The sequence below is a fragment of the Manis javanica genome, chromosome 8 (assembly GCF_040802235.1).
Source record: "Manis javanica isolate MJ-LG chromosome 8, MJ_LKY, whole genome shotgun sequence".
Taxonomy (NCBI): domain Eukaryota; kingdom Metazoa; phylum Chordata; class Mammalia; order Pholidota; family Manidae; genus Manis; species Manis javanica.
The window spans coordinates 90923630-90941186 of record NC_133163.1 but is presented as its reverse complement, the minus strand read 5'-3'; the positions used below and the strand labels follow the sequence as shown (position 1 = coordinate 90941186).

Here is a 17557-nt window from a genome sequence, read left to right as displayed (position 1 = left end):
GAAGAAATGTGATATTATATGAAAAAACTTTGAAAAGTGTGTCCTATATATGAAGTTTTAGTAACAAATTATCAACCTTTTCATTATTAAAACCAGTAGGTACTGTTATGAATTGGGATTATACCAGTTTTTCCCAAGCACTGAGAATAAACCTGTGTGGGTAAAATTGCATTATTTCCAGAAACTCTCACCTGGCCTTAGTACATCTCCATATTAATAGGTGTTTCCAAGGGGTGGAGAGCAGTAGGCCATCTCTATATCAATAGGTGATTACAAGGGGAAGCAGGGCATATCTGGACCAGAGAGGTTGGGTGGGGTCCCTTTTTGCAGCTGGGGGTCTCGCACAGGCAAGCAGAACTGGATGACTACTTGTAAGTAATAAACGGGTTTCTCCCACTTTATTTCTCCCTTTGATTTCGGTTTCAAAGGTAATTTGCCCTGGGCTGGGAATATATTCCTCCCCCATCCCTGGAGTTACTACCTATAACTCTCAACCTTTTATGACTGGGACTGTAAATGAAGTTTGAGACTCTAGGCCTTAAAAGTCCACTTTAAATCAGTGTTTCCCAGTGTTTTCCACATTGAGCGCACATAAAAAATAATTTCAAGAGGCGGAGCCCAGGATGGCGGCGTGAGTAGAGCAGTGGAAATCTCCTCCCAAAAACACATAGAGCTATGAAAATATAACAAAGAAAAATCTTCATAAAATAGAGACCACAGGACACAGGACAACATCCAGACCACATCCACACCTGCAAGAACCCAGCGCCTTGCGAAGGGGGTAAGATACAAGCCCCGGCCCGGCGGGACCCGAGCGTCCCTCCCCCCGGCTCCCGGCAGGTGGAAAGAAACCGGAGCGGTTTTTTTTTTTTTTTGGCGAGCGATTTTTGGAAGCCTTAAAGGGACAGGCCCCTGTTGCTAGGGAGGCAGGGTGGCGGGACCGGTGAGCAGGTGCCTGGGAACGGTGCCTGAGGACAAAGAATATCCCGCGTTTCTCCCTGCGGGACCGGCGGGCGGGTGCCTGAGACCGGTGCCTGAGGATGGAGGAAATCGCGCGTTTTTCCCCTTTTTTTTTTCTTTTCCCTTTTTGGCGAGCGCTTTTTGGAAGCCTTAAAGGGACAGGGACCCCAGTGCTAGGGAGGCAGGGTGGCGGGACTGGTGAGCGGGTGCCTGGGACCGGCGCCTGAGGACAAAGAGTATCCCACGTTTTTCCCTGCGGGACCGGTGGGCGGGTGCCTGAGACCGGCACTTGAGGACAGAGGAAATCGCGCGTTTTTCCCCTTTTTTTTTTCTCTTTTCTGCGAGTGCTTTTTGGAAGCCTAAAAGGGACAGGGACCCCGGTGCTAGGGAGGCAGGGCGGTGGGACTGGTGAGCGGGTGCCTGGGACTGGCACACGAGGACAAAGAATATCTCGCGTTTTTCCCTGTGGGACCGGTGGGTGGGTGCCTGAGACCGGCACCTGAGGACGGAAGAAATCGCGCGTTTTTCCCCTTTTTTTCTCTCTTTTTGGCGAGTGCTTTTTGGAAGCCTTAAAGGGACAGGGACCCCAGTGCTAGGGAGGCAGGGCGGCGGGACTGGTGAGCGGGTGCCTGGGACCAGTGCCTGAGGACAAAGAATATCGAGCGTTCCTTCCCTGCGGGACCGGTGGGTGGGTGCTTTTTGGAAGCCTTGAAAGGACAGTGACCCTGGTGCTAGGGAGACAGGGCAGCAGGACCAGTGAGCGGGTGCCTGGGACCGGCACCTGAGGACAAAAAAAAAAAAAAAAAAATCGCTTGTTTTTTCCTTTTTTTTTTTTTCTTTCTTTCTGTTCCCTCTCTCATTGTTGCTGTTGTTGTTTTGGTTTGGAGAGTGCTTTTTGGAAGTCTTAAAGGGGCAGGACAGGTCACTTAGACCAGAGGCAGGGAATCTGGGGATCTCTGGGCACTCTAACCCCCTCGGCAGCAGGGAGCACAGAGGCCCCTTACGGAGATAAATAGCCTCCTGGCCACTCCCCCTCCAATGGGCCTCCACCATTTTGGAGGAACAGCCCCAGCCAGGCCAAGCCCACAGCAACAGCGGAGATAAACCCCAAAGCAACTGGGCAGGAAGCAGAAGCCCTGTCTGCGCACAGCTGCCCAGCACAAGCAACTAGAGGTCGCTATTCTCCCAGGAAAAGGCCACAAACCAACAAGAAGGGAAGCTCTTCCAGCAGTCACTTGTACCAGCTCTGCAAACTATCTCTATCACCATGAAAAGGCAAAACTACAGGCAGACAAAGATCACAGAGACAACACCTGAGAAGGAGACAGACCTAACTAGTCCTCCTGAAAAAGAATTCAAAATAAAAATCATGAACATGCTGACAGAGATGCAGAGAAAAATGCAAGAGCAGTGGGATGAAGTCTGGAAGGAGATCAGAGATGTCAGGAAAGAGATCACAGAAGTGAAACAATCCCTGGAAGGATTTATAAGCAGAATGGATAAGATGCAAGAGGCCATTGAAGGAATAGAAGCCAGAGAACAGGAACGTATACAAGCTGACATAGAGAGAGATAAAAGGATCTCCAGGAATGAAACAACACTAAGAGAAATATGTGACCAATACAAAAGGAATAACATTCGTATTATAGGGATACCAGAAGAGGAAGAAAGAGGAAAAGGGACAGAAAGTGTCTTTGAAGAAATAATTGCTGAAAACTTCCCCAAACTGGGGGAGGAAATAATCGAACAGACCATGGAATTACACAGAACCCCCAACAGAAAGGATCCAAGGAGGACAACACCAAGACACATAGTAATTAAAATGGCAAGGATCAAGGACAAGGAAAGAGTTTTAAAGGCAGCTAGAGAGAAAAAGGTCACCTATAAAGGAAAACCAATCAGGCTAACATCAGACTTCTCAACAGAAACCCTACAGGCCAGAAGAGAATGGCATGATATACTTAATGCAATGAAACAGAAGGGCCTTGAACCAAAGATACTATATCCAGCACGACTATCATTTAAATATGATGGTGGGATGAAACAATTCCAAGACAAGCAAAAGCTGAGGGAATTTGCTTCCCACAAACCACCTCTACAGGGCATCCTACAGGGACTGCTCTAGATGGGAGCACCCCTAAAAAGAGCACAGAACAAAACACACAACATATGAAGAATGGAGGAGGAGGAATAAGAAGGGAGAGAAGAAAAGAATCTCCAGTGTATATAACAGCTCAATAAGCGAGCTAAGTTAGGCAGTAAGATACTAAAGAAGCTAACCTTGAACCTTTGGTAACCACGAATCTAAAGCCTGCAATGGCAATAAGTACATATCTCTCAATAGTCACCCTAAATGTAAATGGACTTAATGCACCAATCAAAAGACATAGAGTAATAGAATGGATAAAAAAGCAAGACCCATCTATATGCTGCTTACAAGAAACTCACCTTAAACCCAAAGATAAGCATAGACTAAAAGTCAAGGGATGGAAAAACATATTTCAGGCAAACAACAGTGAGAAGAAAGCAGGGGTTGCAGTACTAATATCAGACAAAATAGACTTCAAAACAAAGAAAGTAACAAGAGATAAAGAAGGCCACTACATAATGATAAAGGGCTCAGTCCAACAAGAGGATATAACCATTCTAAATATATATGCACCCAATACAGGAGCACCAGCATATGTGAAGCAAATACTAACAGAACTAAAGAGGGAAATAGACTGCAATGCATTCATTGTAGGAGACTTCAACACACCACTCACCCCAAAGGATAGATCCACCGGGCAGAAAATAAGTAAAGACACACAGGCACTGAACAACACACTAGAACAGATGGACCTAATAGACATCTATAGAACTCTACATCCAAAAGCAACAGGATATACATTCTTCTCAAGTGCACATGGAACATTCTCCAGAATAGACCACATATTAGCTCACAAAAAGAGCCTCAGTAAATTCCAAAATATTGAAATTCTACCAACCAATTTTTCAGACCACAAAGGTATGAAAGTAGAAATAAATTCTACAAAGAAAACAAAAAGGCTCACAAACACATGGAGGCTTAACAACATGCTACTAAATAATCAATGGATCAATGAACAAATCAAAATAGAGATCAAGGAATATATAGAAACAAATGACAACAACAACACTAAGCCCCAACTTCTGTGGGATGCAGCGAAAGCAGTCTTAAGAGGAAAGTATATAGCAATTCAGGCATACTTGAAGAAGGAAGAACAATCCCAAATGAATAGTCTAACATCACAATTATTAAAACTGGAAAAAGAAGAACAAAGGAGGCCTAAAGTCAGCAGAAGGAGGGACATAATAAAGATCAGAGAAGAAATAAACAAAATTGAGAAGAATAAAACAATAGCAAAAATCAACGAAACCAAGAGCTGGTTCTTTGAGAAACTAAACAAAATAGATAAGCCTCTAGTCCAACTTATTAAGAGAAAAAGAGAGTCAACACAAATCAACATAATCAGAAATGAGAATGGAAAAATCACGACAGACTCCACAGAAATACAGAGAATTATTAAAGACTACTATGAAAACCTATATGCCAACAAGCTGGAAAACCTAGAAGAAATGGACAACTTCCTAGAAAAATACAACCTCCCAAGACTGACCAAGGAAGAAACACAAAAGTTAAACAAACCAATTACAAGCAAAGAAATTGAAACAGTAATCAAAAAACTTCCCAAGAACAAAACCCCAGGGCCGGACGGATTTACCTCGGAATTTTATCAGACACACAGAGAAGACATAATACCCATTCTCCTTAAAGTGTTCCACAAAATAGAAGAAGAGGGAATACTCCCAAACTCATTCTATGAGGCCAACATCACCCTAATACCAAAACCAGGCAAAGACCCCACCAAAAAAGAAAATTACAGACCAATATCCCTGATGAATGTAGGTGCAAAAATACTCAATAAAATATTAGCAAACAGAATTCAACAGTATATCAAAAGGATCATACACCATGACCAAGTGGGGTTCATCCCAGGGATGCAAGGATGGTACAACATTCGAAAATCCATCAACATCATCCACCACATCAATGAAAAGAAAGACAAAAACCACATGATCATCTCCATAGATGCTGAAAAAGCATTTGACAAAATTTAACATCCATTCATGATAAAAACTCTCAGCAAAATGGGAATAGAGGGCAAGTACCTCAACATAATAAAGGCCATATATGATAAACCCACAGCCAGCATTATACTGAACAGCGAGAATCTGAAAGCATTTCCACTGAGATCGGGAACCAGACAGGGATGCCCACTCTCCCCACTGTTATTTAACATAGTACTGGAGGTCCTAGCCACGGCAATCAGACAAAACAAAGAAATACAAGGAATCCAGATTGGTAAAGAAGAAGTTAAACTGTCACTATTTGCAGATGATATGATACTGTACATAAAAAACCCTAAAGACTCCACTCCAAAACTACTAGAACTGATATCGGAATACAGCAAAGTTGCAGGATACAAAATTAACACACAGAAATCTGTAGCTTTCCTATACACTAACAACGAATCAATAGAAAGAGAAATCAGGAAAACAATTCCATTCACCATTGCATCAAAAAGAATAAAATACCTAGGAATAAACCTAACCAAAGAAGTGAAAGACTTATACTCTGAAAACTACAAGTCACTCTTAGAGAAATTAAAGGGGACACTAATAAATGGAAACTCATCCCATGCTCATGGCTAGGAAGAATTAATATCGTCAAAATGGCCATCCTGCCCAAAGCAATATACAGATTTGATGCAATCCCTCTCAAATTACCAACAACATTCTTCAATGAATTGGAACAAATAATTCAAAAATTCATATGGAAACACCAAAGATCCCGAATAGCCAAAGCAATCCTGAAAAAGAAGAATAAAGTAGGGGGGATCTCACTCCCCAACTTCAAGCTCTACTACAAAGCCATAGTAATCAAGACAATTTGGTACTGGCACAAGAACAGAGCCACAGACCAGTGGAACAGATTAGAGACTCCAGAAATTAACCCAAACAAATGTGGTCAATTCATATTTGATAAAGGAGCCAAGGACATACAATGGCAAAATAACAGTCTCTTCAACAGATGGTGTTGGCAAAACTGGACAGCTACATGTAGGAGAATGAAACTGGACCATTGTCTAACCCCATATACAAAGGTAAACTCAAAATGGATCAAAGACCTGAATGTAAGTCATGAAACCATTAAACTCTTGGAAAAAAACATAGGCAAAAACCTCTTAGACATAAACATGAGTGATCTCTTCTTGAACATATCTCCCCGGGCAAGGAAAACAACACCAGAAATGAGCAAGTGGGACTACATTAAGGTGAAAAGCTTCTGTACAGCAAAAGACACCATCAATAGAACAAAAAGGAACCCTACAGTATGGGAGAATATATTTGAAAATGACAGATCCGATAAAGGCTTGACGTCCAGAATATATAAAGAGCTCACACGCCTCAACAAACAAAAAACAAATAACCCAATTAAAAAATGGGCAGAGGAACTGAACAGACAGTTCTCCAAAAAAGAAATGCAGATGGCCAAGAGACACATGAAAAGATGCTCCACATCGCTAATTATCAGAGAAATGCAAATTAAAACTACAATGAGGTATCACCTCACACCAGTAAGGATAGCTGCCATCCAAAAGACAAACAACAACAAATGTTGGCGAGGCTGTGGAGAAAGGGGAACCCTCCTACACTGCTGGTGGGAATGTAAATTAGTTCAACCATTGTGGAAAGCAGTATGGAGGTGCATCAAAATGCTCAAAACAGACCTACCATTTGACCCAGGAATTCCACTCCTAGGAATTTACCCTAAGAACGCAGCAATCAAGTTTGAGAAAGACAGATGCACCCCTATGTTTATCGCAGCACTATTTACAATAGCCAAGAATTGGAAGCAACCTAAACGTCCATCGGTAGATGAATGGATAAAGAAGATGTGGTACATATACACAATGGAATACTACTCAGCCATAAGAAGTGGAAAAATCCAACCATTTGCAGCAACACGGATGGAGCTGGAGAGTATTATGCTCAGTGAAATAAGCCAAGCAGAGAAAGAGAAATACCAAATGATTTCACTCATCTGAGGAGTATAGGAACAAAGGAAAAACTGAAGGAACAAAACAGCAGCAGAATTACAGAACCCAAAAATGGACTAACAGGTACCAAAGGGAAAGGAACTGGGGAGGATGGGTGGGCAGGGAGGGATAAGGGGGGGGAAGAAGAAGGGGGGTATGAAGATTAGCATGCATGGGGGGAGGGAGAAAGGGGAGGGTGGGCTGCACAACACAGAGAGGACAAGTAGTGACTCTACAACATTTTGCTAAGCTGATGGACAGTAACCGTAATGTGGTTGTTAGGGGGGACCTGATATAGGGGAGAGCATAGTAAACATAGTATTCTTCATGTAAGTGTAGATTAAAAATTAAAAAAAAAAAAAAAAGAAGAAAGAAAGAAAGAAAAGGGGGATTACTCCTTAACAGGATAAAACTATTGGTAAATCAAAGATAAACGCATGCTTTAAATATCCTTAATGTTGATCACTTAAAGGGTGTCAGATGATCAGCTATGGAGGTACTCTTTTCTGATAATATTCCTTTCTCTTAATTAAAAAAAAAAAAAGCAGTCACTGTGTACTGACCTCCAATGAGTGGTATAGAGGGCATATCAAAGTGTGGGCAAAGGGTCTGTTTGTTTCTACGCAGAAGATCAAGGCCCAGCTTGGATACCCAGAAAATGAACTAAGATACGATATGAGGAGGAGCTTCCGGCATCAGCACTCTCTGGAGGACTTGTGCCGGGGGATGATCATCAAAAAGCCTCCACAGGGATCCGGACGATGCTGCGGTTGTGGCTGCATCCAGCCCACCGTCTCCTGGACTTGCCATAAGAATGAGGAGGGAGATGTCTAGGCTGGCATGTGCATACAGTGAGACAACGAATTTGACCGGATCTGTACTGTTGGAACTCAACCAGGAGTTGGGAGGGGTGCAAGGTGTAGCACTCCAAAATCTCATGACTATAGACTATCTATGGTTAAAAGAACATATGGGATGTGAACAGATCCCAGAAATGGGCTGCTTTAATTTGTCTGATGGTTCAAGTACAGTTGGACAATATCCAACATATCATAGATAAATTTTCACAAATGCCTAGGGTGCCTAAATGGTTTTCTTGGCTTCACTGGAGATGGATGGTAATTATAGATTTGCTTTGTTTATGTCACCGTATTCTTATTATGTTAATATGTGTGTGCAAATTAGTTAGTAGTTTAAAACCTATACATGCTGAAGTTACTCTACAAGAAGAAATGTCAAAGAAATAATCAATCCTCCCATGTTTCCTTCATATGCTACATCTATAGCTTTTCTTCTTCCTTCCTAATTACAACCCTTAAATAGAATTCGTGCCTCATATTGAATTTACCGAGTATCATAATTCCTCCAGGTGGTAAAGATACCTCGAGACAAGTGCTGGGCATAGAAGCCACAGGGCATAAATCTGCAAAGAAGTAAAAAGCTAACCTTTGCAAACAATATGGCTTCTCTCTCACTTACCAACTTTACATTTCCCTGTATGGCCCCGGAAGATGACTGGTTAGCCAGAGACGGGTAAGATTCCTCAAGGGAGGAATAACCTAAGACAGGCACAGTCGCAGGGGGGTCATCAGGTGAGAATTTGGGGATCAACAGAGGTGAGGCTCAGAACCTCACCCCCCCTGCTTTGAGAGAAATCTTCTGCATCCTTGGATGCCTTGCTGCCCTTGTCTAGCCTGGATTAATACTTAGTCCATAGGCACACACCTGATCATCTGATCATCTACATTTGCCTTCTTACAGCACTAAACTGTTTTCTACCTTTATCTTGCATCTACCTACCACTTCAGCATTTTATTAAAAATAAAAATAATAATAATAATAGGAGAAATGTGGGATCAACATATAAATCAAGTACAAAAATCAAACGAATATTCATATTTGACCTGATTGTTTATAGGTCATAATGCGTGATCAAAACCGAAAGTTTCTGTGATGAATGCCCTTGTACTGTTCACCATGTAAGAATTTATTCACTATGTAAGAATTCGTTCACCATGTAAGAACTTGTTTGTTATGCTTCAGAAGATTGGAGACTGACGAGAATTAGGCTTGAGATGGATTAATGATTGTACATTGAGCGTTGACCCCCCTATACTGAATTTTATTGTTGTTAACAACCATTTGATCAATAAATATGAGATGCCCTCTCAAAAAAAAAAATAAATAAATAAAAATAAAAAATAAAAATAAAAGCAGGGGGTGTCTAGTAAACATAATGTTCCTCATGTAATTGTAGATAAATGATACCAAAATAAAAAATAAATAAAAATAAAAATAAATAAAAGCACACACAAAAAATAATAATAATAATAATTTCACACTATGCCGAGGTAAACAGCTACACTGCCCCAGAGCTGAAGGGAGCAATGGTTTAGTATCTCAGTACCCTTTGTGTAGCAAAGACTAGAAACCTACAAACTGACATTGAAAATGAGGACCTACCTAGTGTCTTCTCAAAATAAACCACCCAAAGGCACCTTTTCCTCCCTTTAGACAAAGTCAGCTTCAGCTTTGGTTTCATCAGCCACCGAAACCATGACTTCTGGGACAGTATGAGTTAGTTGGGAATGTTTATGTATGTGGGGGTCAGGGAAGGTTTGGAAGAGGAAAAAATAGTATCGGCCCATAGAAACTATGTCCACTATTAACATTTAAGCAGTAAGTAATTTGTATGTGTGGGTATAAGGATGCTCATAACAAAAGTTATGACTCTGAACTCTAATATTTATCACAAACCTGTTTAAGTAACTTCTGGAGTCTTGAAGTATTAGCTAGGGATGGGAAGAATATGTGTAAAGAGGAGAGACAGAAGAATGCATGAAGGCCTTTTCTGCTTTCCCTCCTACTTCTTTCAGCTCATACCGGCTGTACTCACACTGGACCCTCTGTACAAAGGGGATAAATAGCCCAAGGCCTCAGCTGTGGTGACTGATGTTCTTGGGCAGAGTCCTGAATTAGAGCTTAGTTCTTATATCTTAACAACCACAAGTGCTTCTCCCTAAACCATGACAGCTGTCTTGCTAATAACTTCAACACAGATCTGGGTCAATGGAGAGACACTGCCCCCTCTCTCCTCCTGCACAGATGGCCTAGGCCACTGTAATTCATATTTAGTACAAACAGCAGAGACTCCACCATGGAATCTTGGGGCTTCTTCGTTTCTGACAATCCAGCTCTGAGAAAAGAAAAATGATAAAGTAGGAGGAAAACTTGCCAAAAGAGATCTGGCCAGACCTGTTTAGCAACTACCTTAAGCCTTTCCGCAGATGCTTGACAACTTTCCTGAAAACTCTTGAGTCCTGACCCTCAGGTCAGGTTTTTATATTAAAACCAATGATTTAATATAAAAATTGTGATTTCTCCCAATAGATATCAGAATCTAGTCTAGCATTATAATTCCAAAATTAGAAACTAAGCACATACCTCTAATCGTGAAATAGGTTGAGGGCCAAGGCTCTCTTCTTCCACTGAAGTATCTGCATTTGCTTCAAGCTGCATTTGCATAGCCATTACTCAAGTGTTCAATACTGAAAAATACAGATGGCCATCAGTAAGAATACTTATTTTTACAACAAATCTCTGAAAAATTACTTGCCAGGTTTTTGGTCTAGTCACTGACCTACCCAGGGCTGGAAAAAACACAAATCTTTTACAAGCTTTCCCTTCTACATAGCTAGTTGCATCAGAATAATTTTAGGAAGAGCCAGACTACTCTGCTCCTTAAAGATGCACAACTTAACTACACCAACTATGTTCCCTTGTTCCCCTGCTTCATATTTATTGGTTGGGGACAAGTCTTATTTATTTACATGTATCCCATGACACATTGTAAATGTTAGGTGTTGGGAAGAATGCAGACTTTCCAGGACTCCACTTAAAAAAAGTTTGATAAAAGTTTAAATGCTCAGTTCCATTGTTCCCTTCCAGCAACTGTGGTCTGTGGGTGCTCAGCAGGGATGAAATCAAAGTACAAATGACTGCCTGGAAGCCTCCCCTGACAGAGGAACAGTGAACTGAAATCAGAACTACTTCCCGTCTCAGGCAAGGATTATAGCTTGTAGTCATACATTTTGCTTCTAAAAGGAGCATATAAAATATAAAGATCGCCATTTAAATCAATTCCAGAACTCAATGAATGCACAAATGAATAAATAAGATGCAAGTACCCTGCTCAGCCTGAATCTTCCATACGAGCTTAAAGCCTATACCTAAAGTAGGTTATTAAGATAGAGCAAAGATTGCTCAGGTTGAAAAGAAAAACTGAGAACAAAAAAATTTTTATTCAAGAAGTATTAATTAGTAAAAGCAAATAAGCCTTAATGTCCACAAGAATAAACAGACTTGAACCACACCAAAACAATCTCAACAATCAAGATAAATTTAACAAAAAATAATAACAGATATGGAATGTCCATTTTTAAAGACTTGACAGAAGATGACCATTTGCTCTTGATCGGTTCAGGTGCAGATCTCTCAAGATGGCAGACTTAGCATAATGTGAGTCTGCAATACTTCCAAATATTGGCATCACTTGAATGCAATTTAAATGTAAACATCTCCCTCCACAATTTATGAGAAAGATGGTACTGCAGAGTAATAAGGAAAGGATGGTCTTTTCAATAAATAGAGCTGGGTTGACTGCAGAGCCTTAGAGAATACTCGGGGTTTGTGGGGACGTGCATGTGGGGCAGGGGTTTACAGAACAAAGAATCAACTTCCAATTTAGATCACAGCTCTAAATAGAATAGCTAAAACTTTTACAGTATAGGTGAATGTCTTCACAATTTTGGGATAAAGATTTCTTGAACTGGATACATAAAGCAATAACCAAAAAGGAAAAGACTGGGAAACTGGACTATGTACATTTAAACCTAAAACTTCCATCCATTCAAAGATACCACTAGGAGAATGAGAAGTCAGACTATAATGAGGGGAGAAAATATTTGCCACATATACAACCAAGGTTTGATAACGAGCATTATGTTACGAATTCCTTCAAATCAGCAAGAAAGACAGACAATCCAACAGAAAAAATAGGTAAGAGATTTGGAGAAGTATTTCACAAGATATCCAAAGGGCCAATAAACATGTGAAGAAATGCTGAACCTCATTAATAATCAGGAAATCTTAAATGAAAATCACTAGATATTACAATATATCCACCAGAATAGCTAGAATTAAAAAGACTGACAACATCAACTGTTGGCAAGCATGTGGAACAATGAAACACTCATACACTGCTGGTTTGAGTGTAAACTGGTATAACTAGAAAACTGGCATTAAATGTGAAAAGTCAACAACTGAAAAGCATTCAAGTGTGCACCAAAATGTAGGTTCTCAGCAGCCTTGCTCACAAAAGCCAAAAACTAGAAACAACCCAAATGTCCATCACAGGTAGAATGAGTAAAGAATACAATGTATCAACAAGAATTACTGCTATATGAAAAGATGTCTGAATCTACAGAATGTTGAGCAAAGCCAGACACAAAAATACAAATTTTATTAGCATTACATATTTAAAATTCAAAATCAGGCAATACTAGTCAATGGTGTTAGAGGACAATATAGTGGTTACATTTGGGGAGAAGAGGGTAGAGTATTAGAAGTGGCGGCGGTAAAAAGGCTTCTAGGTACTGACAGCACTCTATTTCTGGGCCCAAGTGGTGATTACAGAGGTATATTCCTTTTCTTATAATTCAGAGCTGTATACACTTTTTTCTACTGAAAATTAATTTTTTTGAGGTACATATAAAATGCATATATCTTAGTTTACCATTCGATGAATTTTGACGTGTAACTATCACCCATATCAAGACATCAAACATTTTCATTGATTTTCCTTACCCCTTCACCTATTTCACCCATCTCTCCATCCCCTACTCCTACAGCAACCACCCTCTGTTCTCTGTTTGTAAGCCTATTTATTTTGTTTTGTATACACTTTTGATTTATGCATTTTTCCATCTGTACTAACACTTCACTTTTGAAGAAACAAACAAAAAAACTCACTACACACATTATTCCCTAGGTATCATGTGAACGGTTTTCCGCGTTAGACAATGAAAATATCTTTTTGGCAACTAGAGGTTGGTACTTCGTAAGCAAAGCATAGTGTAACGGAAAGAGGTCCGACGAGAAATCCGAAAACCCTGGTTCTGACTCAACCTCTCTCTGGATGTCGGCTTCCTTGAAACGCCCATAAAATGGGTGTTGGAAATGAAGGCCTCTAAGGTTCCTCCCTGCTCGAAAGACTGGGGTCCGCTTGTTTTCTCCACAAAGAGCTCCGAGAGTCGTTTGGGCCCAGGCCTGCCCCACCTCAGTCCGCCATCTCCGGGTTTCTCGGCTGGCGCAGCGCGGCCGCAGTAGCCGGCTGCGGGTGCACCGGCCCGGCTCCGCTACGCGGGGACGAAGCCGGCGTGGGAAAGGGGCCGGGTATGCGCCTGCGACACTCACCTCGGCCTGCAGCGCTACTCGCTCGTGGGGGGGGGGGGGGGCGGGCAGCGCTTTCCGACTTCAGTCCTCTGCCCCGACGCGAACCCACCCCGGACGGACTGCAGACTCCCTCGCTTGCACCCCACTGATCTACTCCGTTCTCCAACCTTCTGCAAACAAGCCCAGGCAAGTTCGAGCGCCCAACTACACGCCCCGGGACGCGTCTCGGTTCCCCTCAGGCCTCGGCCTCAGGGCGCCGCGCGTTCCGCCGGGCGGCTTTCGGAAATCCCGCCAAATTCTCGGGCAGGGGCACGCCCGCGTCAACGTAACGACTCCCCGCCCTCCTCGGACCCGCCTGTTCCGGCCTCTGCTCAAGACCAGGAGAGAGGGCCCACGGAAATTCACCTCACGTTATATTCTGGATCGCCTCTTCCTTTTCCTCCTAAGAACTAATTCAAAGCTTGGGAGTTGCCGCCTTCTTCTTTTACCAGATCGAGGACTACACCCCCCAAGAGGTAGTGGGGCCCGGTGGAGACTACATCTCCCAGTATGCCTCGCCGGCACTCGCCCAGGCTTTAGCCCCTCAGCGCTCTGGGAAATAGCCTGGAACCCAAAGGCAGTTTCTGAATTGTTCCTGAACTACGTAAAGTGAACTGGGCTTCTCAGGTAGCTCTGAGACTTCAAGTCAAGTCCCGGTGGCAGGCGCTTTCCATGTCCCTGGAGGTAGTGGAGTTAAAGAAGCAACGACGGATGGATGAAACTGGGAAATAGAGCTTTTGGAGGGAAGAAAGAAATTCCAGCTAGTGGCTGGAATTTTAATCTAGCTGTGGTACTTAAGTGGAGATTTGTAGGATCCCAAAGGAAGGAGGCATTGATTTTGCGAAGGTAACCTTTATAGTTTGCTAGAAAGTTTGGCCTGTGATCCAGGTTTTAAAAGGTGAATAGAGCTTCCGGGGCCAAGAAGAGATGGAGACTTATAAGCAGATGGAGTAAGTAGTATGGAAATTAATGACATGGTCAAGGAACAGTATTGTCTGATGAGGAAAGAGTCATTAAGAGGAGACGGCAAAGTTATGTTTGGTTTAGGCTATAAAGATGCTTAAGACCATGTGTGGAGCTTTGGTCTTTATTCTTCAGGTAATAAACCAATCATAGAAAGTTTTTATGCAGATAAGTCATATAGAGCTATTTTTTTCTTCCCCATCACTACTTTATATTTGTGGAGTGCTTTAAAGTTTATAAAGCTTTTATTTCATCATCACACTATTATCTTGTGGCATTGTAAGACAGATTTCAGGAGAATGAGAGTAAAGACAGCAAAAATTGTTATAAAGCTTTTGCAATAAATAGTATTTCAGGCAAGAGATAGAGGCTTGAAAGGACTGTGAACAGATTCAGGAAGCATTCTGGAGATAGAATCGAGACAGTGATTATAGTCCCTGCTGTGAAAATTGATAAAGGGAAGCCTCACTGAGTTCGGAAGCCTGCAAGGGGAGCTCTCACCCACTACGCTCTCTGGTCAGTGGCAGACCCACAGTTAAGAAGAGACAGACACCTTACCACTCGTTCTGTTTTGGCTCTTTTATCACCTGGGTAGGGAAGAGTTTCTGCCTCCCCCGTTTACAGCCCACAGTGAGAGGCTGTCACAATGAACAAAGATCCCAGCCTATGAGCAGCCATGACAGATGGCCAGTTTCCACCAATGGACTTTTTGCTTAAAACAGTCCAACTCTTCCTCCCTTTTTTATATTAAAGGGCCCCTTCATTGTGCTCCAACATGCTGTGTTTTTGCCAGTTTGCTTGTCTGGAATTGCAATTCCCTGTTTCCCAATAAACCCATTTTGCTGGTAAAAATAACTGACAGTTCCATTTTTAAGGTAATACTGGGGATAATAGTGAACTGTCTTCCATACAAAGTTACCCACCTTTACCTCTGTGGGTAAAAATGCAATATTTCCAGAATCTCTGGTCTGGCCTTAGTGCATCTCCATATTAATGTGTTTCCATATTAAGAGGGGTGGGGAGAAATTATTACCTCCATATCAATAGGTAGTTACATTACCCCTGCTTATCTGGATTAGAGAGGTTGGGCTCTTCTGCAGTTGCGCGGGCCGACTGCTTGTTAGAAATAGACGGGTTTCTCCCACTTTATTTCTCCCTTTGACTGATTTCGATTTCAAAGTTAACTTTACTCTGGGATCTCCCCCACCCACCAGAGTTACAATCTCCCATTCTTCACACATCCACTTAGTATCTGCAAATCCACAGCCCCTCTTGGCTGAGTGAAGTCACATGACTTGGCCTTTCATTAAAATGCAATCGCCGTGGTTGTGTGGATGTCAAACTAGAGAAATCCCAACTGCGAAACATTTAAAAATTCAGAGATTAAGAAAGTGGAAGAGAGTTATGGATAAAATTGTATTTCCAGAATATCTTGCCTGGCTTTGGTACATCTGCATATTGAAAGGGTATCTCGCCGCGACCCTCCTTACCCAGAATGACTCAGGAGACATGGGCCCACGCAAGAGATTTTATTATCTAAAGGAGAAAGTGGCTGCCCCCAGAAGGGGGTGGGGGGAGAGAGAGAGAGAGAGAGACAAAGAGAGAGACAGAGACAAAGAGAGAGAGAGGGCAGCGGAACAGAGAGACAGAGAGCAGCGAGACAGACACACAGAGACAGAGGGCAGCAGCGTGGTGCCTTTTATTGTGGCCATCTGCTCAGCCTGTTACTTTGGGGGAGGGTCGGGATGTTTAGAGATAAAGCGGGGTAAGCCCAGTCAAGCCCCAGGCAAGCCCAGGCATAATTCTCACTGGCTTATGTGCTTGGGACCATGAGGCAAATGGAGGATTACTATTTTCTTACATTCCTCCCTTTTCTGTTTTATAAGTGGTAGAGGATTTGGGAAGGGGTGATGGTCAGTCTGCAGTAACTGCTTTCTGCTGATTAGGGGCGATGAAGTTCATTTTTGTATTGATGGGGGGTGGTCCTCAGATGAGCCCTTGGTCTGCAGTGGCGATGGCATTTTCAAGGTTCAATAAGGATCATCGTCTTTGGAGAGGGGTTGGTAATCCTGTAAGGTCAGAAATTTTTTGCATTTGGGCTGATTGCTATGTTTACATAGGGTGGCTGAATTAATAGCATTTCTTGGGACCTATGTGTAGGCAGAAAAGCAACCTGTAGGGCAAAGGGAATCCTTGATGGTGCAATTTTTTGGACAGTCTGAAAGAGAAGAAAGGGCTGGCATTGGGAACATAGGTCTGGTGAAAAGAGTAAGTGTTGAGACAAGGGTTAACAATCCTGAGGCATGACGCATGGCTGGTGTAAGGGAGGTCTTAGGACTCCGTGCTGGCAGAAACTTCCTCAGTGATGAATGAAAGCGGAAGTGAGCAGCGCGAAAGGCGGAGAGTAAGAGGTCCCGTCAGGGTGGAGTAGGAACCTGTGGGAGATTTGGTGGGAGGGGAATAAACTGAGACACATGGTTTACGGTTGGAGTTGTGTATGTAGTGGGGAAGACCCTGGAGTTTAACTGCAGTTGGCGTGGAAAGGATTACGGTGTATGGTCCTTGCCATTTGGGAGTTAGGGATGGTGCCTTTGTTTGGAATGGGCATGGTTTGGAGAAGTTTTTTCCTGTCTATGGTAATGGCCTTGTAGTGCCGGGAGAGCTGAAATCCCAGGTATGTGACCTGAGTGGCAGACAGCTGAACTGTGGAGGGTGAAACTCTATAGCTGTGTTCTGAGAGAAAGTTTAAAAGGAGAATAGTATCCTGGAGATTTGTAGGGAGGGACTGCACGGGAGGAGATCATCTACATATTGAAGGTGGGTGGAGCTCTAGAGTAAGGGATTTGAGGTCTTGTGCTAGAGCCTTTCCAAAAAGGTGGGGATTATCTCTAAAGCCTTGGGGAAGAACTTGTTAAGTGTTCTCTGAATATTAAAAATTAACTTAACATAAGGAATCTCCTGCCTTGATTTTTCTCTGGGATACCGGCGTCTTGGTCTGGGAGTATATCAAAAGGCTGCCT

The 17557-nt window shown here is 42.5% G+C and overlaps 1 protein-coding gene across 3 annotated transcripts in view; it reads right to left on the bottom strand.

Annotated features, from left to right (window-relative positions):
• Positions 1-15150, bottom strand: part of RAD51 (RAD51 recombinase) — a 46587-nt gene extending 31437 nt beyond the window's left edge. The window contains exons 1-2 of one of the 3 annotated variants that reach the window (XM_073211647.1): positions 15096-15150; positions 10527-10630 (exon numbers count right to left, since the gene is read on the bottom strand). In XM_073211647.1, coding sequence (XP_073067748.1) covers positions 10527-10613 — 87 coding nt within the window. In that variant the 5' untranslated portion in view covers positions 10614-10630; positions 15096-15150. The other 2 variants (XM_037018900.2, XM_037018898.2) reach the window with 2 other exon arrangements.
• Positions 15151-17557: the final 2407 nt, after the last annotated feature.